At 35.9% G+C, this 23,114-nt stretch overlaps 1 protein-coding gene across 7 annotated transcripts in view; it reads left to right on the top strand.

Moving 5' to 3' along the window:
• LOC116463116 (utrophin-like) overlaps positions 1-23,114 on the top strand; it is a 572,404-nt gene that overhangs the window by 465,230 nt on the left and 84,060 nt on the right. For all 7 annotated transcript variants that reach the window (XM_058434468.1, XM_032146075.2, XM_058434467.1 and 4 more), the window contains 4 exons: positions 3,990-4,258; positions 7,556-7,702; positions 10,468-10,546; positions 13,669-13,729. In XM_058434468.1, the coding sequence (XP_058290451.1) occupies positions 3,990-4,258; positions 7,556-7,702; positions 10,468-10,546; positions 13,669-13,729 (556 nt within the window). The remainder of the gene's footprint in view (positions 1-3,989; positions 4,259-7,555; positions 7,703-10,467; positions 10,547-13,668; positions 13,730-23,114) is intronic.

Below are 23,114 nucleotides of genomic sequence, written 5' to 3'. Positions count from 1 at the left end.
TAGCTGGCCACTGTGGCACATAACCGTGATCCCAGCTACTCAGAAAGCTGAGGCGGGAGGATGACTTGAGCCCAGGAGCTTGATGCTGTGAGCCATGCTCATGCTACTGCACTTCAGCTGGGGCAACAGAGCGAGATGCTGACTAAAAAAAAATAGTTTATATATATATATATATAATTTTTAAATATAAATATATAAAAATTATATATAATATATACGTAATTTTACTTATCTATAGTATACATAAATATATATATTTTCTTCTGAGTAGTTGAGTGTATATGTATGTAATATAATTCTACCCTCAAATTTTGGCCAGTTCAATGGGAAGACCCGAAGGGAGGAGAATGGAGAGTGACAGGGCATACATAGACACACACACACACACACACACACACTTTAGAGAGTAGGAAAGTGACATAGGAAAAAAAAGTCTTCTGGTCTCAGAATTGCTAGCAAATTTATTTGGTTTTCTCCTGCTGTTTCCTCTGTCTCTAGCATTAGCCTCTATTACTGCCTTTCCCAATGCAAATTAGATTACCCTCTTGTCACCGAGCTTCATTTGCTCTCTGGCCTCCAGTATTTAGTGACTGTGCTCTGCGTTGACACAAGAACCCAATGGTGTGAAAATATCCCGTGAGCTTCAGTTACATGGTCCAGAGAAATCAATTTATATGCCAGTAGGCTAGCTGCATTCCATCCTGACAACCTGTTAGAACCACCTGGGGAGCTTTGGCATCTATCTGTCCATGCCAGACCTTACCCTTACCAGGGAAATCAGTACCTTTTGGTGGAGGGTTCCTGGATTAACAGCCTTAAAAACTCACTCAGTCCCTCACTGTGAGGGTCATTTCTAATATGACACCGGGGTTCTTCACTGGTGGAGAAGATCCTGTACTTCTACTTGTAGGTGGGTTTTAGCAGTTACCACAAATATCTATTCAGAAAATCTCAAGTAACATTTGTCCTTTGATTTTCAAATGACAGGACTTTTTTTTTTTTTTTTAAGAATGCAATCATTTCCCTTTTTTTCATTTTTTTCTGCCTTTCAGATGTTTGAATTTATTTATTATTTATTTTACTCCAAATAGTCATACCTTCATATATCACATGTTGCTTCTTCTTATGTATTTCACAGACTTCTAGAAAGTTTTGTTTTTTACTTTGCTCTGTGCTTGGCTTAAAGTATGCATTCAGCTGAGATTGTTGCTGCACTGGGAAACTTATTTTGACTCAAAAGTGATTCGTTGATATGTTTCCTTTCTGGCAGACAGATGGTGAATTGAACATAGAGCTTTTCTTTTCTTCTGAGTAGCTGCTTGAGTGGGGATTATGTAATAAATACTGCACAAGGACTGCTCAATCAATAGATTTTTACATTAAGGAAAGATAAAAACGTCAGAGGCAGCAGATGATGTTTTGTCACAAGACAAAGAACCCATGGGCCTCCCCGTGCCAGGTTATTTAATGTCTGACAGAATGAGTTTTTACTTTATCTGAGGAAAATTACCATAATTAAGTTGTCCGTTCTGAAATGAGTAGTGTATTTCTTTTTTTACAGTAGTCAATGCTTAAGATATATTTTTGAAAAACCCCAAGTGACTTATTAACAACCACAGGTGTTTAATCATAAACGTTACCACCTCTCATGAGCCTAAGAATGATTTTTTTCATCGTAGACATAGCATTTTATATTTATATAAAATATATACAATATAGATATTATATATTTATGATTTTTTAGGTATCTTTTTTTTTTCTGAGATGGGGTTTTGCTCTTGTTGCCCAGCCTGGAGTACAGTGGCACAATATTGGCTCACTGCAACCTCCGCCTCCCGGGGTCAAGCAATTCTCCTGCCCTAGCCCCCTGAGTAGCTGGGACTACAGGCGTGCGCCACCATACCCAGCTAATTTTTTTGTATTTTTAATAGAAATGGGGTTTCATCATGTTGGCCAGGCTGGTCTCAAACTCCTGACCTCAGGTGATCCACCTGCCTTGGCCTCCCAAAGTGCAGGGATTACAGGCATGAGCTACCACACCCAGCCTAGATATCTTGAAGGTATAAGGATTTAAATAAAGTTTGCCTTTTTAATGATACCCTGGCCTTCAGAGAGCTGCTTTCTCAAGAAGCCTTTGCAATCCTGACATGTTGCATGTTTTAGGGCTTTTCTCTGGGCTCCTAGAGGGTTACTTGAACCTGTTTCTCTAATTCACTTATTTTTTTATTTTTTATTATTTTTTTTGAGATGGAGTCTCAACTCTGTCACCCAGGCAATGGCACTGTGTCGGCTCACTGCAACCTCCATCTCCTGGGTTCAAGCAATTCTCCTGGCCCAGCCTCCTGAGTAGCTGGGATTACAGGTGCCCACCAGCACGCCCGGCTAATTTTTATATTTTTAGTAGAGATGGGGTTTCGCCATGTTGGCCAGGCTGGTCTCCAACTCCTGACCTCAGGTGATCCACCCACCTCAGCCTCCTAAAGTGCTGGGATTACAGGCATGAGCCGCCACACCTGGCCTCTAATTCACTTATTTTCTTTATTTATCTTGTACTGGTATATTCAGCCTATCTACCGATTGTGATGTTTTCTCTTCTTTCCTTCAGTTCAGCTGCCAAGAGATTTCTGAAGTTTCCCTGTAGACTTCCACCACTTAAGCAGCACAACTTGTAGTTCTGTGGTTGCTAAATATCAATGTCTAGAATTTTTTTGAAATTTAGAGAGACAAACATATGTGTTCTGTCACCTTTGACTTGGCTTTTATATAATATTTAAATAAAGTCAGGCAAACCAATTTACACTGAGGATGAAAGTTACAGTTTAGGAAAGCTTGCTTCTGTGCATTTTATGATGAAGTTCATCTTATGATGATCATTTTCCAAGTGATTTGGAACATTTTGAGGTGAAGTGGAAATTGCTAATGTGATGTGTACTGAAAGATGAGATGTTATCACAAAGAAGAATGTGTTCTCTGTCTCAAATTAATGTACAGTTTATGTCGATTGCACTGCCTCTTTATTTGCAGTGGACAGTTGGATACCACCATCAAATCAGCTAGATAAGAAAGGAGGTGTTTTAAGGTGTAGAAGATAGTGAGGCCCCAGGAGTGTGGAGCCATGCTGGAGACCTTTCTAAGCTGTCTTGAGAATTTCTCCTCAGTGTTGACTGCATTCCTCTGCCCTTGCTTTACCAGCTCCCCATCTCTTATATTTCTGACACTTGGCTTTGAACTTGACTTTGATTTCTGTCTGTATCCTTTGCTTCTCCTCTGGACTGTTCCAGCCCACATCCTGTGGCCTGTCCATGTGTTAGGCCTGCTACCTGAAACTCTAAGTTTATTTCAGGCATTGTGGAAGCCCCCTTGCTCTATTACAAACTCGGGATGGTCCTTGAAATCTTGTTATCTTCCTGCTAAAATGTTTGTGGGCTGCAGATGATGCCCTTTATTAATAAAACTAAACTGCTAAACAGCCTTAGAGAGATGATCACTATCTAAGGTATGTTATTTGTCTTCAGTTATTTATTTTTAGGAACACAATAAATCAATCTTATTTTCTGAGAGTTTTTGCTTATAATCTATAGTCATTCTTCATTAATTATACTTACCATTTCTCTTGAGAATACTGAAATGAAAAAGTGTCTTTGGATTTTGTGTAACTAAATTTATGATAAACAAAAATTGGTTTATTTCTTGTGTTATCTTCTTACATTTCAGTGGCTTTACAAATATATTAAAATTCAAAAACTGGGTCAATTTATTAATCTCAGTAACTGTTTTATTCTCCTTTTGAGTGTATGATTAGATATAGCAGAGAATTCATGGATGAAGTATGGAGAAATTTTTTCTTACCCTGGACAATTTTTACCCTGGAGTAATTTTTTCTTACTTTTTCTCTGTATTCCTCAGTAACGATGGTAACACTCACACTTGGCTATTAAGAATATACAATCAAACATCCAAATTATTCTTTTCCTTTTTTTAAATCACAGAATTAACTCCTGAGGAGAGAGCCCAAAAGATTGCCAAAGCCATGCGCAAACAATCTTCTGAAGTCAAAGAAAAATGGGAAAGTCTAAATGCTGTAACTAGCAATTGGCAAAAGCAAGTGGACAAGGCATTGGAGAAACTCAGAGACCTGCAAGGAGCTATGGACGACCTGGATGCTGACATGAAGGAGGCAGAGTCCGTGCGGAATGGCTGGAAGCCCGTGGGAGACTTACTCATTGACTCGCTGCAGGATCACATTGAAAAAATCATGGTCAGCATCATTGTCTTTGAAGGATTTTTAAGAAATGTTTTCTTGTTAAATATAACACAAATAAAGAGAGCTACATATATAAATTGTTATAAGGGATTGTTACAAAGCCAACACCGCTGCAACCCCACCCATCAGGAGTCAGGACAGGTGCTTTCCATATGACCCTCATTGGGGTTCATTGGAACCCCCTGCCCCCAAATAACAACTAATGCAACTTTTTTGATAATTTACATTTATTTTTATTTTTTATCCAGCTGTGCATCTCTAGACAATATAGGTTAGGTTTACCTGTTTTTAAAAAATATTTTTAATCTCTAGATTTCCCCGCTCTTCCTTTTTCCTTTTCAGTTTATTTGTTAAAGACACTGAATTGTTTGTTTTGTATTGATTCCCAGAACCTGGATTTTGCAGAGTTGTGTCCATATGGTATAGTCTCCAGGTTCCTCTCTACTCGGTATGTCTTGTAAATTGGTGGACGGAGATAGAGATTTAATCAAAAGCGCACTCTTTTACTGGGAACTCTATCTATAAATTGTAACTTACTGTATATTAATGAAGAATTAGTTTAGCTATAAATTCTGTTTGTAGTCAGGAATTGCCCAGAGCTATGGATGTTAGACTTATGGTTACATCCTCTTTGGTCCCCATATTCTAGAACATCTCCTGAAAAAAAAGTTAATAAAATTTAGACAATAAGAGATGTAAGAGATGGTTTAAAGTATACCCCAAATCCCATTGACAGTGTAGTCAGATAAAAATAAGTATTGAATTTTGCTAAATATTATTAAATATGTCAAAGCAACTGGAAAATGAAATTCTTAGGGGTAATCAGATAATGTTAACTCCCTAAAATTATCGTTAATCGTTCTTATTTACAGAATACACACCTTCTGGCAGGAGAAGGGCTTAGGAGTCACACCTGCCAACAGACTGCCAGTTAGCACCTTTGATACTAGCAGATGTTCTGTTTTTATGGCAAGGAAGGCCACATAGTCTTTTATTCTGTTATAGGAAAGTGCAGTCATAACATGATAAATAGGTTCTTTATACTAGAACACACAGCAGTTCTGAAACCATTTTAAAACTTGCTTTATCTCAAGCCCCTTAATTTGGAAGCTCTTCAAAAACAAAAGATAAACTTTCTTGATAGAAAGACTCCTCATTGCCATATAACACCTGACCATAAAAAGAAAAACAAAAACCAAAGACCTTGTTTGTCAAAGCTTTTTAAATGTCTTAACCTGTGGCTTATATAGAGAAACATTATTTTTGGAGAGGAAAAATTTAAATTTCTTTTTTGTTCCAAAAGATTTTTAAAGCCTGTCTTGAAGTTATATTCTATTTTTTAAAAGTTCACTATCTTTTGAAATAAAATAGGCTATTATTTGAAATTATATGCATCTCAAAACATTTTCTGGCATTTCATTTTTAATCTTTAATAGATAAAAAATAAAAAGATGTTGATTTTAAAAGCTAATTACAGTTCTTGAGTCCTCCAAGGTACCTACCCATGGAGAGAATATTAATGCATATAGTTAAAATCCTGACTGAAGAAACTTTGAAGGATTTGAATTCTGTAATTGTTCTGAAACTGAATCTGAGGGACCCAGGCCTTTTCAAAGTCCAGACTGAAAAATCCCTTTGCCCACTCTAACCCACCCCTCCTCCTTCCCTGTGCTTCTATATTAATTGTGAATTTTTTTACACTTATAATGCTTCTGTTACCATACAACTGCTCTTGGCTTATTTAATTGTATTTGTGTGTTTGTCTGTGTATGCACATTCTGTCATCTATTAAAATGCCAAATCTGCTGCAATGGAAAAAAACTATCTCAACTCTTTTTCTTCTTCCATATTGCAGCAATTCCCATGAATTTGTAGGCTTCCCTTCTTCTACCCTGTCTTTGAAATGTTGGTAGCTGCAGGGTTTGGTGATATTTCTTACTTTACACATGTTGACTTCAAACTTCCAACATTCATAGTTCTCACTCTGACTCTAGTCTCTTAAAGAGACTTAAAGAGCCTCCCCACTTAAAGAGTGGACAATGTAGAAATGATGAAACCTGAGGGCAAAGCTAATGGGATGTTTACAACACCTACTACTTCTAAATCCAGTTTGGTACATTATTAACTATAATTTTGTGGCCAATTTCAACTTAAACTGTTTTCCTTTAGTATCCCAGTTCCATTATCCATTCTGTCTTAGCTTAATATTGCTCAAATATCATTTTTGTGGGCCTTTGTCAATAGAAATTAATTCTGCCTCTCTTGGATTGCAAGTCCTGTGCTGAATAGTGAGGGCCTATTCCCAAGCAGCTTCCATTCTTTACTGGGGACATCAAGAATATGGATGCTCATAACTACAATTTCTAAGTGCTCTTAGTAAGTTGTTTTAATGATTCTAGACCTTGCTCAGAGGTGGCATTTGTCAATTCTAAGACTCATTTACCTTTTTTCCTGTAGACTCCACTCTTCCTGCCCAAGGCCTAACCACAGACAGTGATTATAAATTGTTTTGACAGGGATAGATCTTACCTCTTGAGTCTGTAATTAGGCATTGGTTTCATGGTTAGGAATGTTGTTTCTACTGGCCACTTTCTAACTTAATTTTAAGTGGAAACATGTTAAAATCAAGTTGTTGCATTTGGTGAAAAAATATTAAGGTAGCTATGTTAAAACGAAACAAAAAGAAAATACGAATACAAACCAAAGATAGAATCAACATTAGATATCAGTAAAGTGGAAAATAATGGCATACATTTTCCAGAGTAAACTGCATATAATAAAAAGCATGAAAGGAAATACATAATCATTTAAATAAGTTTGAATTATAATTTTTCTCTTCACACACTTATTTATATTCTTTGGGTAATAAACAGTGACCTTTTGGTTCTTCATCCAAGTTACTGAAGACCTGAATTAAGTCAGCTGTTGTTGAGTGGGCAACTGTAGTTCATTTCCTCTGAGCTGGCCTTGCCATTTATTTGGAAGTACAGTTCCAGGACCCCCCATGTACCAAAACTCATGTATACTCAAGTCCCACATTTCCCTGTGGAACCTGCATGTATGAAAAGTCAGCTCTCCATATATACATGGGTTTCGCATCCTGCAAATACTGTATTTTCCATATGTTTGGTTGAAAAAAATCTGTGCAGAAATAGACCCAGGCAGTTTGGTTGAGAAAAATCTGTGCATACGTGAACTCATGCAGTTCAGACCTAAGTTATTCAAGGATCAACTGTACTAGCTTTTGTTGTATTCTTTTCCAATAATAAATTTTTGGTTCTTGTCTTGTAGGCATTTAGAGAAGAAATTGCACCAATCAACTTTAAAGTTAAAACAGTGAATGATTTATCCAGTCAGCTGTCTCCACTTGACCTGCATCCCTCTCTAAAGATGTCTCGCCAGCTAGATGACCTTAATATGCGATGGAAACTTTTACAGGTATCAGTTTATTCCCCTTCATAATGCAGGCTTACACCTTGGGTGGTCTTTAAACCCTGCCTCACTATTTTACCACTCACCATTTTCTCTTTCTTTACTGATGGTATTTGATAATGAATTTAGCATGTGATTACATCAGGTATTTGTCTTTCAGTATCTTGAATCTAAAGGCTTCATTTATTTATAGAGTTTAATTTAATTTTTTGATGTACTATTCATATGATATTTGTAGAAAATTGCAAAAGGTTAAATAAATCACAGTAATTGAAATCTGTGGTAGGTCACAGAAACATTTTTCACATAATGGCTCATAAAGGAGTCATTTTTCTTACTTTCATCATGTATTTTTTTTCATTTTGAAAAATTAGGAAAGTCTCTATTGTTGTTCTTCTAACTGCTTGCTATTTAAATATCTTCCTTATTTTTTCCAGATAGCACATTTATACCAGTTGTGTTTACCTTTAGTTCTTAGATTTTAGCTAATGCAGTTGGTTTAATGACTCTAGACGTTATTTAAATATGCAATTTTGATGTAGTGCATAAAAACATTTGAGAGATATAATATTTTATCATATAATAGATTTGCTGAATTAACTCCAATATCAAAGCACTCAGTGGTTCATATTTCTTAAACTGAAGAAGTAAGAAATCAGTGTACAATATTTTACAATCTTAGTCTTTGCAAAGAGTGTTAATAACCTAGGATTAGTAAAGCAAAATCTGTTAAATTTATATGTGTTTTTCTAGTGGGTGGAACACAGAAATATTTGCTCTTTATTCTTTTTTTTCTTCTGCTCTGTTTCTCTAATTCATTATCTTCATGTGATGATTCTTATGGTCCATTTTGATTTACTTCCCATTCTATTTCTGTTATCACCATTTCCAAAGATTAGAAGTTGGGGAATATGTTATACTTGAAAGAAGATGTGTATTCTGTCATCCTTATCTATGGTCCTGGTAACCTCCAGAGCTCAGATGTTAGTTGCTGGTTGGATAAGAAGAGGAAAATCTATGCTGGTGGGCAACACTGTTGAATTGCAGGAGTAATATTTTCTTTACTCATAAAGTGTGGCATGTGAATGCTTTTAGGCCTTAATGAACAAAGTGCTTACTAATGCAGTTTAAATAGCTAACCAGGAGGAACTAGTGCTGTCCAGGGAACCAGACATACACAGTTTCATTTAAGGACAGCTGCAAATGAGATTGTCCGTCTAAGTGGAACAATAACTAGCATTACATGACCAAGGCTAGAAAAAGGAAATGGAAATGTCAGTAGGCTGTGTGCAGTTGTTACTGATTTGCATGTAGTTTCTCGGTTTAGTAACCCTTTACATTTTCATAATGCAGAGAACTAACTATAGAATGTGTATTTTAAAAAGGCTAGGCATGGGGGCTCTTGCCTGTAATCCCAACATTTTGTGAGGCTGAGGTGAGAGGGTCGCTTGAGGTCAGAAGTTTGAGACCAGCCTGGGCAACATAGGAAGAGCCTCTCTCTACAAAATAAAAATTTAAAAATTACCTGTGTGGTGTGGTGTGCGTCTGTAGTCTTAGCTACTTGAGAGACTGAGGTGGGAGGATCACTTGAGGCTAGGAGTTCAAGGTTACAGCGAGCTATGTTTGTGCCACTGCACTCCAGCCTGGGCAACAGAGTGAGACCCTGTCTCTAAAAATAAAACAAAAACAAAGATGTGGATAAAAGATGTAGAGTATCTAACCTGGGCAGCATAGTGAGACCTTGTCTTTACCAAAAAAACAAAAAATTAACCTGGCGCGATTGCACATGCGTGTAGTCCCAGCTACCTGAAAGGCTAAGGTGGGAGGATTGCATGAGCCCAGGAGGTCGAGGCTGCAGTAAGCCATAATCGTGCCACTGAACTCCAGCCTGGGCAACAGAGTGAGACTCTGTCTTTACAAACAAAACAAAACCCAAACCAAAAATGTATATTAAAAAATATGACGAGTACATTAATATGCCTGTGCAAACTTAAATATTTATCTCAACCTGAAGTAGAGATGATCAGATACAAATTTGGAGGAAAATAAGATGTTGCATACTCACGTGTCTTTTCATTCTCTGTTTAACTTCTACCACCTCACTCACTCTATCCTTCTAACTATCCACTATCTATGTACTGTCTATTTCTCTCTCTCTCTCCCCATATATATATATATATAATCTATTATCTAACTATCTAGTTTCCTAGGCTTCTTTTTCATTTGCTCCCCATAACACTTTTTACCATCTTCCTTACAAAAGAGAGATGAGTGGTCACTGATCCCATGACCACATTTTGACTTTAGAGGCTTTACAAACAATGTACTGCCTTAGAGGCAATGCAGAGTAACAGTTAGGGCACAGATTCTGGCACTGGATGACCAGAATACGAACAGGAGTGTTGCCACTCACTAGCTTTATGTCCTTGGGCACCTCTTTGTGTTTTAGTTTCTTAATCTCTAAGATGATGATAAAAATAACCTTTACAGTTATTGTGACGACTAAAGAGTTAATTTCTATAAATTGCTTAGAAGAGTACCTGGCACTGTTTACTCTTATTTGAGGTCAGAAGGAGTCTTTTTTTTTTTTTTTTTTTTTTTTTTACCATTACTCTGATACCAGAGACAGAGAAGGGGTCTAAGGGGTCTATATAAACAATCATATCCTGGGCAATAGCATCATTTATTATAGTCTTTAAAGCAAAAATATTATTAAAGTTATTGTTTTGGAATCAAATGATTTCCTCTGACTTGCATGTGTATGTGTACAGGTTTCTGTGGATGATCGCCTTAAACAGCTTCAGGAAGCCCACAGAGATTTTGGACCATCCTCTCAGCATTTTCTCTCTAGTAAGTACTAATAAACTGGACCGATCGCATTAATTGAATGAATTAGCATTTTCTTTCACTTTAGTTGAAGAAGCCGTATTCCTTGCTATAAATATGTTTATTTAGATAGATGCATGTAAGGAGGTACTAACATCAATGAAAATATTGCTTAATGGTTATTATTTGTAATAATGTAGTGACAACTGAGAAGTCTTCAAGGTGGAACAGAAATGAACTCATCTTTAGCTGCGGTTTCTCGTTGGAACGTCTGCTATAACTAACATAGTATCATATCATCATTGCTTTGTCATAGGCAAAGATTATGAACTTTTTCACAATAAAGAAATCAGTTTTATATTTTAAGGTTTTAAATTAATTTTTCTGCTTAAAAAGTGCTTATTTAAAACACACCTTCAACTTTCAAAGTAAAAAAAAATCACTCCCCATAAATCTTTAAGTGGGAAGATTTTGATTTATTAGGCTCACTGCGATTATATTTAGTTTTTCTTCTATTCAAGTATTGCGTATGTAGCCAAACCACCTATGTAGAATTTTATGTAATATTTTTCAACTGGAATTTTTAAATTTATGGACTATTCTTGAGATCTTGCATAAACAATTTGAGCTTCTACTTTATCATTCACTGCTGAGGATACTAAAGAATGTCGGATTTATAGTCAACCAGATTGAGTTTAAACATTCATTCTGTCGCTTACCAGACCTGTGAATTTCTGAAGGTTGATCTCTTTGTCTTAAAATACCATATTACCTATTTCCTCTGATTGTTTTGAGAACTCAATGACAAGGCATATCCAGTTACACAAAGCACCTAGCACAGTTCTTGACACAAATGCTTTCAGTAAATATTAATTCCTTTCCTTTCATTTCTTTTGGCAAATATATGTAAGAAAGCAATTTGTTTCATTTAATTCAATTTAAGTAAACTTTAAAACTTAGGGCAAAGCTTATTTCTCAATTATGACAGTTTTTTTACAACTATAACCATAGAAACAGCTAAAAAATACTGTATCTTCTAACTAAATTAATTACATTTATATTTCCTCTTAATCTTTTTGTCACTATTGATAAACTGCCTTACCTCAGTTAAAGGTTGGGCTTTTCTTTTACAATTTCAAGAATCTTAATCAGTCATTTTCTGCCCCTTCCTGCCCTATACCTCTCTACCTCTCACCCTCCTCACTGCCCCCACCCCTACCTCAACTCCGTACAGTTTTTCTGTTTCACAAATCTTAGACCTTAGGTAGTTAATCTTTGGTATAGGCCTTCCTGGAATATACCGTGTACCTAGATGCCAGGACACATTTTTAAAGTCCGGATACCATCAATGTTGATGAAGTAAATAGGTTTGCTGTATACTTATTAGATTATTAAGTATTCCAGATTTCTAAAGCTCAGTTTTTCAAAATGTAAAGCTATGTACCAAGACCAAATGAAAGAGGAATTTACAAAATAATTGAGACTGTCTTTACAGTTCTAACTATCAGTTATCTTTAATATTGATGAAATGCTACACTTTCACCTAGCAATCACTCTCATAGTAGAAATCAAGCACATATTCTTTTGGAAGTAAAATATTGTGAAATTTATACACATTTTTGTAAAAGTCAAATACATGGCCTTGTATTATCTAACACTGAGAATCCAAGGAGGTGGAAGCTATTCAAATCAAAACAATTATTAAAATGAGTGGGGAAGTGTAAACAAAGTCCCAATTAATAAATTTAATAATTGTTATCCTTTGCTGCTTGGAATCTTTGGCTTTATTATATTTCTTGGACTTCAGCCATGGTTATAAAAGAAGCCTGTTTAGTTAGGCACAAAATAAAAACTGACGTATTAGCCTGGTGCCAACACTGAAATGAGGTTGGCTCTAATGAGAAATGTAACATACCTACTTCCTCATTTTCATCCCTTTTTATACTTTGGTGGGCATAGATTGAGAACAGAGTGCTTGCCTTTTATAAAGAGAGGAAGAATTGTTGAGTAGAAAAATTGCTCAACTGGTGTTCAGAAATTGAGATCACATCTGAGCTCGACCGTTTATTTACTGGCTATCACTCTTTGGGCAAGTTATTTTATCTCTACACATTTAGTTCCTCATCTATCAAATGGAACTTTAATGTGTATCTTGCTGGCTTCCTTACCAAGAACATATATTTGAAAATGCTTGGCAAAGTTTAGAATGCTGAATAATTGTAAGATATTAATGTGACATGAAATTGAGAAAAAAAGTATTGGTGACAACTGGCTACATGAGGATCTGATGATATTTGCAAAGTGTGAAAATTCAAAGTATTATTTGAATTTTTGTATTTGTTCATTTAGCAAAATTCTTTTATGGCACTAAATTCACATGTACTATTCTTCTCAAATAAGTCTTAAAATAATTGGTTAATGTAGGAATAATATATTTTTTATTAGTAAGAAGTAACTAGAATTGTAAAAAAAAAAGTACCTCAATTTAAAAACCCCAGAAAATCTCAATCATAGTAAGGTCTAGTGCAAAAGTAGGAGACTGGGCTCTGTGTGTGTTTCAGATGAAAATAAGAAATTGGGATTTTTCTGCCTAGATGATTGCCTTGGTTCTTCACAACTTTTTGCCTATTTTTAAATTCCTTCTTTTTAAATTTTATAGAATTGAATTTATTTAAATGCCATCTGTACTCAATAGCTACTCCTGTGATTATGATGCAAAGTAAAGAATGTTATTAGTCATCTGGAAAATTCAGTCTTGAAAAATCTAATTTTTAATCTGGATATACCAGGTAAAATTAATTTTGGTTTTAGCTTTATCAAAAATATATATGGAGTACAGTTTCCAGATGGCACTAAGGTTTAAACTGTAGTATTTATAAACAACACCATTTGAAAGTTTAAAAGTATTTTTATCAACAGGTTAGATTCGTTGGCATTAGACCTTGAACCTGTATTGTTTCTTGTTTTACTTCAAATGAATCCTTAAAGCTATTTTTTTTGGCCCAGTGGATCTCATAATTATAGGAATCCAGCTCAGAAACCAGAGCAGTTCATTGAATTTGCTATAAAATGTTCGGTTGTTTTGCATTAAGGTGTAAGGCTTTTTGGTTTCCAGCGTTTCCAATCATCTCCCTTTGTTTCCTCAGCATCAGTCCAGCTGCCGTGGCAAAGATCCATTTCACATAATAAAGTGCCCTATTACATCAAGTAAGTTGATTTTAATTCTCCTTTATGATACCAAGAAAACCATGTTTTATTGATAACTTAAGAGGCTTCTCCCCCCATAACTTTTAAAAATGGAATTCAGTCCTACTATCTGAAGGAAACTGTGATATATTTAATATTAAAAAGAAACTAGTTTTAACATGAGAATTATATTTTTCATTTATCAGATTAGGGATATAGGTGTGTTTAGCTGATATATTTTAAAGTAGAGATTTAAATATTTGGAGACAGACAATAAGCTATGATGGCTCTACTGTACTCCAGCCTGGGCAACAAAGCAAGATCCAGTCTCTAAAAAGTAAAAAAAAAAAAAAATTGGAGAAAATGACAGAATTTCAAAATACTCTTGACATAATGATATTTGTGAAATTGTACAAATTCTAAGCCATTTTTCTTCCTCTAAGAAAATCCATATAAAAATATCTTATACTCTTGTCATTTTATTCCACTGAAAAGAAATAATGATTTATCATGAAAAAGTTAAATACTGTCAAGTTTTTCTTTGTCTTAGAGAAGTTATCTGCATTATTAGCATAGGCTCGTCATTCTTTGATTTTGTTGTCCAGTTAGTTTCTCCTTCTTGCGTACTGTTTCTTCTTCTTATATGACATTTTACAAGTTTTCTATAATTTACACAGGCTCTTAGTAGGCCTTGATCCTTGGCTTGGGGCTATATATCGTCATGGAACAGAATGATAAAATACTACTTCTACAGTCCCTTGGAGTGTAACTTAGTAAAGATATTAATTCACAATATACTCTAGTGATGAGTCATAGTTGACCCTATTTTATGTGTCAGACGAACAGCATCATAATCATGACAACACTTATTTATTGTCAGGAGACAGCTGTGTCTCAGGTTAGCTGTGTGACCTCAGGTAAGTCAGATGAAGATCTCTGGGCCAAGTTTCCTTTTTATCATTTCTAACATGGGGTGTGGTATCTCCAAAATCTATGCAAATGCTAACAATCTGCTCTTTCAATATACTTCCTGAAAACGTTGTGTGAAGTCCATGTTAGTGAAATAGTCTTTTCTTATAGTTTTTTATTACAGTCTGAGATGTAAGCTGAGGGTAAAAAACAGGTTTGCATAATATATAATAAACATAATAAGCAATATATGTTACATTAGCTTATGGGAGTTTAATATTTTTATCAGTGTGTAACCTACAATGCACTGAGTAGTGAACTGAGTTGAGAACAAGGTATTAAAGCAATTGATTGGTGTCAAATTTGCCCAAGTAAGAATGGAAAGAGGTCAGACGCTAGATAAGTTGGCATGTCTCTAGCGAAAGAAGATGTGATTATCTAACTGAAAACATTTAAAACTGTTTACATTTTTATTGTACACTATAACAATAATAATAGTAATAGTATTCGAGAACTTTAATTTGCTTGGGTGAATATTGACTTGAATTTAATATTACAAATTTAGATATAAATCTGATGTACTGTGGTAGGCAAAATAATAACTGCTCCCGACCCCCAAAAGATGCCCACATCCTAATGTTAGGTTACATAGCAAGGGAGAATTAAGGTCGTTAATGGAATTAAGGTTGCATATCAACTAACCTTTAATTAGGGAGATTATTCTGGATTATCCTGATGGGCTTAATGTAATCCCAGGGGCCTTTAAAAGTGGCAGAGGAGACAAAGAGAGATTTGAGAATGCTAGCTACTAGCTTGGAAGGTAAAGGAAGCGGACATGATCCTTAAATGCAGGCAGCTTCTAGAAGCTGGAAAAGGCAAAGAAATGGGATTCTCTCTTAAAACCTCCAGAGAAGGAATACAGCCCTATCAACTTTGATTTTATCCCAGGGAAACATTTTTGTAGCAGCAGTAGAAAATTAATACATGTACTATACAAAAATCAAGAAGTTCATGCAAATTAATTGAAATTGATTAATTTATTGAATTGACTTAGGTCCTTTATCATCTGATTTTTAAAAAATGCAAACTGGATCTAGTTTTTGGGTTTTACTAAATAAAGAAAATATTAAATATCTTGCTTTATGTTTATATCATGATTATCTGTGTGGTTTGGCACTTTTAAAGTCCATCCTTAATTTTCGTTCTTTTTTTAAAATGAATTTCTGTATGTTCAAGTTAATTATATATGACTGAGAATTGTCTAAATCAGAATTTCTCTAATTCAAAATGTTTATAATTTTGGCAGGATCTGGTAGGATTGTATTCTTGTTCTTATGGGGCAGAGTTCTTATGGGGCAGATTGGTAGAATAAAAGTTAGTTTTAACTGGCTTCCCATTGGCTAGAGCACTATTACCAGCACTGGAAAGTAGATATAATATAATGATGGCCAGTATTTTAAATAATAACGTTTAGGACTGTAGCATTTTAAAAAATCTCCATCGCCAGTAGAAGATCGGATTGTTTAAAATATATGTAGTTTTAGTGTTAAATGTCTTTTAAGTCTTTCAAATTTTTAGAAATGTGCTCATTTGTATATAGCAAATTCCCGTTTTCACAAAACTTGTTTAACCAGGATCTTTCATTGTGTAATTTAACAGTTTATTTCCTCATGAAGAAGGAACATCAAACTCTGAAGGTAGAGTTATAAAAGCCAGTATTTATGTGTGAAGAATTGTTATCAAAACAAAATTTAATTCCCAAATTAATAACTAAGCAAATGGTGAATGAAGAAGCTTTTAATATACACTTCCCTTTGCATGGCTTCAAAAGTAGAAGAAAAATGTTTAAAACAAATTTCACATGATTGCCATGCAATGAGAATTTCCTGGAGCAAATTAGAATGTATATGGCCAACAAAAAATAGTATTCAGGTAGAAATATTCAATGTTTTTGATGTTTAAGTATATCATCTATGTATTCACTGTTAGAATATGGCCAGAAAGTTGAAAGGAGACTAGGAAGGGCAAATTATTTTTATGTCACATTTTAATTTTATAGATCACTTAAAGCCCACTTTGATGGCTTCCCACTGCATTTCTGTCTCTCTAGGTAATTCCTTATTAATATTTTGAAGTGCACTGCAGTGGTTCCATGACTCATGTGTTTGTAGAAAATGAAAGAATATAAATCTGAACTGAAAGAGTCTATATAGTATAAATCCCTCTATTTGTTGATATCTTAAGTTAAAACTAGTCTATATAATATAAACCTCTCTATTTGTTAATATCTTAAGTTAAAATTAACATTTGAAAATTTTATTTGCTGCCTCTAAGGTTGACTTTCTGAAACTGATCTAGTTATTTCTTTCTTCCTAGTATAGTGCAATGAGAGCTCATTGTATTCAGGGTTTAAGAACATTTAAAATGGGGCCGGGTGCAGTGGCTCATGCTTATAATCCTAATGCTTGGGAGGCTGAGGCGGGTGGATTGCTTGCCCCCAGGAGTTCAAGACCAGCCTGAGCAACATGACAAAACCCCATCTCTACAAAAAATTAGCTGGGCATAGAAACATGCGCCTATAGTCCCAGCACTCAGGAGGCTGAGGTGGGAGGATCACTTGAGCCCAGGAGGTCAAGACTGCAGTGAGCCATGATCACACCACTATAGTTTGGGCAACAGAGTGAAACTCTGTCTCCTTAAAAAAAAAAAAAAAAAAGAGAGAGAGAGAGAAAATTTAAAATGGTTCTTGCTGCCTTCACAATATACAAAAATCTGCTATAAAAGCCAGATATCTCTAATTGCAAATTTTTGGTTATGTATTTTGCACAAGTTGTTCATTTCCTCAGTTAAAAGTTAACTTCCAGGGAGTATGAGGGATAAGAGGAATCAAAGCTTTGGGTTCAGTTGAACTTTCTTAATGCATCACATTAACCATGTAAAATTCACCACTTCTCAGTTTGCCACAGAAATAATAATAACATATAATAATAATAAATAGTTGCTGTGGGAAATAATAATGATCATTGTAATAAATTACATTTTTGAACAGTCCTTTGCCAGGTGTTGTGCTGAATCTTGTGCATAGATGATCTCTTTTAATTCTCTCATTAGCCAAGTGAAGTATAGGTACTATAATTACCCCCATTTACAGATAAGGCTTAATGAATTATCAATAACTGCATTAAAAGTAATTAATAAGCACACTTACAGCTTGATTGAGATTACACAGCTGGCAAATAGAAGAACTAGTGTTCAAACCCAGGGATTGTCTACAGCTCCTGAACTCCTGATCACTATGCGGTGCTGTGTCCTGGCCCCAGTATTAGTTGAGTCAGAGGACGGAAGTTTTTAGTCCCATGGAAACTTTGAATAGGATGAAGGATTATATTTAGGAAGGAGGATAGTAGTGGGGAAAGTATGAGCAAACGTCCTTTCTTTCATACCATAGACGGTTACCATTTACTAGGCACCTCCTGTGTGCCAGCAACTGAGCCCAGCTGTCCAAGGACAAAGCCCATGCTTTTTCCAGTACTCCACACTGCCCTTGTGTAGGCTTTTCCATAGGCTAATTTCTACAGGAGGATCTATTTTCTAGATGTTTGAAGCAGTTTCACACTGTGGTCTGGTAATGGACAAAGGTGCTTTTTCATAGATAGGAAGATGTCATTTCCACAGTCCTCGCCGGTTGGACCTTGAGAGGAACACTGAGGTGGGGAAACACACTCTTTGGCCTTCCTCTATCTTTCCCCATTCACATGATCCGAAGATTTCTGTCAACGGGTAGATTTAAGTATCTGTGAGTAAGATGGCCAATAAAGCTGGCTTATAAGTCCTAAGGGACTCAAAACACAGATGGTTCTCTATACATCCGGCCTGTTGGTAAGTCGCAGTATTTAATAGAATTTAATAAATTGTAGTTAGGAAATAAGATTTTCCTTTTTCCTTATGACATCTTCTCTAAAGCCTGAGTTGTTGACTTTTCAGTAAGCCTTTAGTTTTGCTACAGATGACTATTCTGTTCTTGTGACAAGGTGTCACCATCACAATTTAACAATTCTATAGCTCGGTTTTTCCCACTGGAGTCTGAAGTGCAGATGTTAATTCTTTGTAGAACCCTAAATACAATGTACAATATCACACAACACACAGCTTTGATTATGAACGTATTAGTAATCTCTGGTTATATATACCATACATGTCACATTTTCTAAAACTGACATTCCTCAATATTGCAAGAAATTGACCAGCATAAACTTGTCTATATCTATAAAATTTGCTGTCTTACGTTTCTTTCCCTTGTTCTAACTCCCCCTTTGAGTGGAACCAAATGAAGATTATCCTCAATTTATTATATCTCTCTTTGTACTTTTATTTTCCATTCTTGTGCCCTAATAATCCTGCAAAGCTCTTTTAGACCCCCTCTCATTTCCCAAGGCCACCCTCTACCTGCCCTAATCCTTCAGTAACTGAAAGGAAATGAAGTTTGTAATAGTTGTAAAATCTTGGGGAGCGAGTAGTTGATCTTTATCGCAGTCATACAGTTCATTTGCATAGGTTATATATACTTGTCTTGGCAGAACTACATATACCATCTAGAGGAGAGAATTCATGCGTATTCCTTTAGAAGAATTGTGCACCAGCTTAGGCAATACAGGAGAAATAGTCCTTCCCTAAATATGGGCAGAGAGGAGTATCAGCAAGGCAATCTCCAAATACTCAGCCTAACAGGAAAATGAAAGCTAATAAAGTGTGTGTAACAGCAACAATGAAGAATTAACATAAAGCATTTTATCATTAAAGGTTATAGAAAACTTATCCCAGAAGAGAATAAACCCATAACAAAGGTATAAATAACAATGAAAAATAAACATAGCTGTCTCCGAAAGGGTCCCTACAGCAGTCTTTATTTCTCCCATCTCCCTTTCGTGAAGATGAGGGATGGTATCTTTTTGGTTCCAGTTTTTTAGGTAAAGAACTCTTGGGCCACACTTTGAATCTCTTTCAAGAACTGGAGCTTGTGGTTTTGGTTTTAATGATAAAGAAGTAAATGAAATAGAAGCATAAGAAAAATATACAGGAGAGTCTGTTTTTCTAATAGTCTGTGACTCTGTTTTTATTGAAAATAAATATTTAAAACTCACTGGGCCAACTCTGCTGATGGGGAGGTAAGAACAAAATTGCTTTATGAAAGAATGTAAGTACCTTAGGATCACTAAACTCCTGGGCTTGGAGGGGCTTCAGATAAATGAGCATAAGCATACCTTGGCTAACTAAAAATCTAAACAGCAGAAAGTCTGCCCTGCAGCAGCCAGCAAACCATCACTGGGAAGAAATCTTATGTATTACTGGTGTCCTAGTTAATTGAAGTAATTTAGGTGGAATTGACATTGTCTTTGAGAGACATTAGGTAGTTCAGGACTTAAAATATCACCTTCACTGCCATTAATCTACATATTGTTGGGCCATGAAGTAGTATTTTGGCTTGGAATCTTCTAGATTACCTAACTCTATTGCATTATAATGGCACCATCAGCCTTACTGGGCAATTTGATTTTTAGGGTAAGGGATGCAGTTAGTAAAGTTCTACCATACAGTATAGGAAGGATCACTGTGGGGCCATTTAGAGAGGAAAAAAGATATCTATACTTTATAAAGATTAAATTTTTAAAACTGCCATTGCAATTAGCAAAAGTACAGAAGTAATAATGTTTAAAATTGTAAAATAAATAGAAATATGCTGATTATAAAGTAAAATAATACAGTAAAAGATTTCATATAACCATATAGAAAAAATTAGAAGTAATTAATCCCTGCTTTTAAAAATACATAAAAGAAAGAGATAAAGTAGTAATTTTTTTTTTAATAAAAAGCTAAAAGCTACAAATCCAGCTTTTAAAAGCAAACTTAAAGGATACAATGATCCCCTCAACAGTTGTGGCAACGTAGTCCTGGTGTTAACACCTTCAGATGGGGGCATATGAGGCTCCCCAGGGTCAGTGCAACAACGAATGACCTATAGGAATTTGGCTGATGGTCTGAATCTCCCCAGTTTGAGAGTCAGGGAGATGAGGGTAGGGTTGGGTAGGAGGCGGGGTCCCTATAAATTCTGGGCTCATGTGGAAATATAGCAGCTAGTAGAAAGCTAGCGGCTCCCCTGGGTTTAGAGAGTATTTGCATGTTTATATTTCCAGACAATCTAGTACCCTCAAGACAATTATCACCTGTCCCTCCCCTTGCATGTAGGCACATCAGTTTTGATAATTAATTCTATTACTTTATTTAAGAACAAACACAAATAAACCATGTCTTATTGTTTTGTAACAAATGTTCTCTTAGTCATACATGCAATATTGACATCTTGTATTTTGGGGTGTATGATATGGTAGCTTATTTCTATATAGTCCTTTCCATGTTTGTATCTTTAAATCTACTTCTAAGTGTGAAATTACTTTAAGTGTATTTTGTTACAGAGACAGGGTCTCACTCTGTTGCCCAGGCCGGAGGGCAGTGGTGCAACCATGGCTCATTGCAGTCTTATACTCCTGGCCTCAAGTGATCCTCCTGCCTCAGCCTCCTGAGTAGCTGGGACTACAGGTACATGCCACCATGCCCAGCTAATTGGACTTTTTTTAGAGATGGAGTCTTGCTATGTTGCCCAGGCTGGTCTCAAACTCCTGACCTGAAGCAGTCCTCCTGCTTTGGCCTCCCCAAATGCTGGGATTACAGGCATGAGCCACTGTGCCCAGCCTAAATGCATTTTGTAGTCAAATCCTACAGAATTATTTGTTATTTACAATGTTGTCTTCCTGCCTCCTGTCTTCATTATCATGAGATACTAATGGCATTTTTTAAGGAAGACTAAACTTTTACAGTACCTATTATCAAATAGGATCATATATCTTATTTGAATTTTGGACAGAATGTTTTTTTTTTTTTTCTTGAAATCCTGACCTCCACATTTCTTTTCTCTTAAGTTAATTTTTTGTTTCTAAAAGTATATCTTTGGATTTTCTGCCTTTAAAAGCTTAGAGGACAGTGGACAGTGTTTGCGAGTGGATGAGGAAGTTGAATATAACCTGAGGAATATATAACTTACTCCTGTAGCTTTCTCACCCACTACCTCCATCCTCTCCCCAGGGGCTTTTCCACACAGACACACACATACACCCCCACACCCCCACACACACACGAGCACGGGCACAGAGTGAGAATCAATGTGACTGATGGGGGTACTCCACATTCTTCCTATATTCTAGTCTCGGGTGAAACAAGGACTGAAAAGATGATAAATTCCAAAGTAAGTACACCACCTCTCAGATCTTTAAGAAGGTGTTACTCAAATAAATGATGTCATATCAGATTGCCAACATTTGTTTTCACTCTTCATACTGTAGGCAGCTGAACGCAAAATCGATTAGTTGGGAGCTCGTGCTTGATTGCTATATATATGCAACTTCTGTAAGTGTACATAAAGTAAATGTTAACAGAACCTGTATTTTGCCTGTGTCAACTTCCTTTTCTGGAGACTTCTGGTTTTCTCATAGCACCTTCCACCTTCTAATACACTGTATAACTTACTTACAGTGTTTCTCGTCTCTTATTTTTCCCCATCCTGAGGCATGGCCACTCCACTTGGCACCATGGAGTTCATTGCTAATAATTATAGGACCAGTTTGAGTTCAGGAGAAAGGTTGGAAGCCAAACAGAAGTGGCTTGAGTGGTGAATGGTACGTGAGGAAGTAGATTTGGTACACTACTCATTGGTGTATTTTGTCTGCAAAGGAGAGAAAAAAGGTGATAACTAGCAGAAAATGTGGATTTGACGTAGGGGTGTGTGTATGTGTGTGTGTGTGTGTGTGTGTGTGTGTTTAAGAATGGCACGTCTGTAAACATTTATATTCTACAAAGGATAGTCTTCTTGAGAGAGGGGTTGACAGTGCAGCACAAGAAATTTTTAAGAAATCATCAGGAAGAATTGGCCTTTAATAAGAAGGGGGACAATTTCTCAGTTAAAGGGGAGAGAGGATAACAAACTGGCAGTTGGAGGGAGGTTTCCTGAGTTGGTGGTGGAGAGAGAAAGGAGTCCTCATCTAGTAGTATTTAGGTTTTCAATGAAGCGTGAGATAAAGTAAAATGATATTAAGGCAGAGAAAGAAACCAGTTTGGGGAGAGAGATAGCAGTAGTGAATTTCTGTTTTGGAGTTTGGGAAAGCAAGTTTATTAGGGAATATAGCGCAGTTGCCAGGAGTTGGACGTTTGAGGTTTGAAATCACATATTTTAAAGTAAAATGAGTCTATCTGTTGAGTGATTTTCTCGTTGTTTTTATCCACAGCTGCTCAGGTCCAGAGTAGGCAAGTAATTGAGCTGATCCAGGCCTGGGATTTGCAAGGGGTGAGAAAGATGCAAGGGAGATGAGGTTATTTGTAATGATTCTAATGATAGATCATGGACTCAAATTTGGACAGATTCATCAAGAAATATTTTAAAACCTTAATT

The sequence above is a fragment of the Hylobates moloch genome, unplaced genomic scaffold, assembly GCF_009828535.3.
Source record: "Hylobates moloch isolate HMO894 unplaced genomic scaffold, HMol_V3 SCAFFOLD_26, whole genome shotgun sequence".
In the NCBI taxonomy this organism is placed as follows: Eukaryota; Metazoa; Chordata; class Mammalia; order Primates; family Hylobatidae; genus Hylobates; species Hylobates moloch.
Note: the sequence above shows the minus strand (reverse complement) of the source record. Positions and strands in the feature narration are given on the sequence as shown.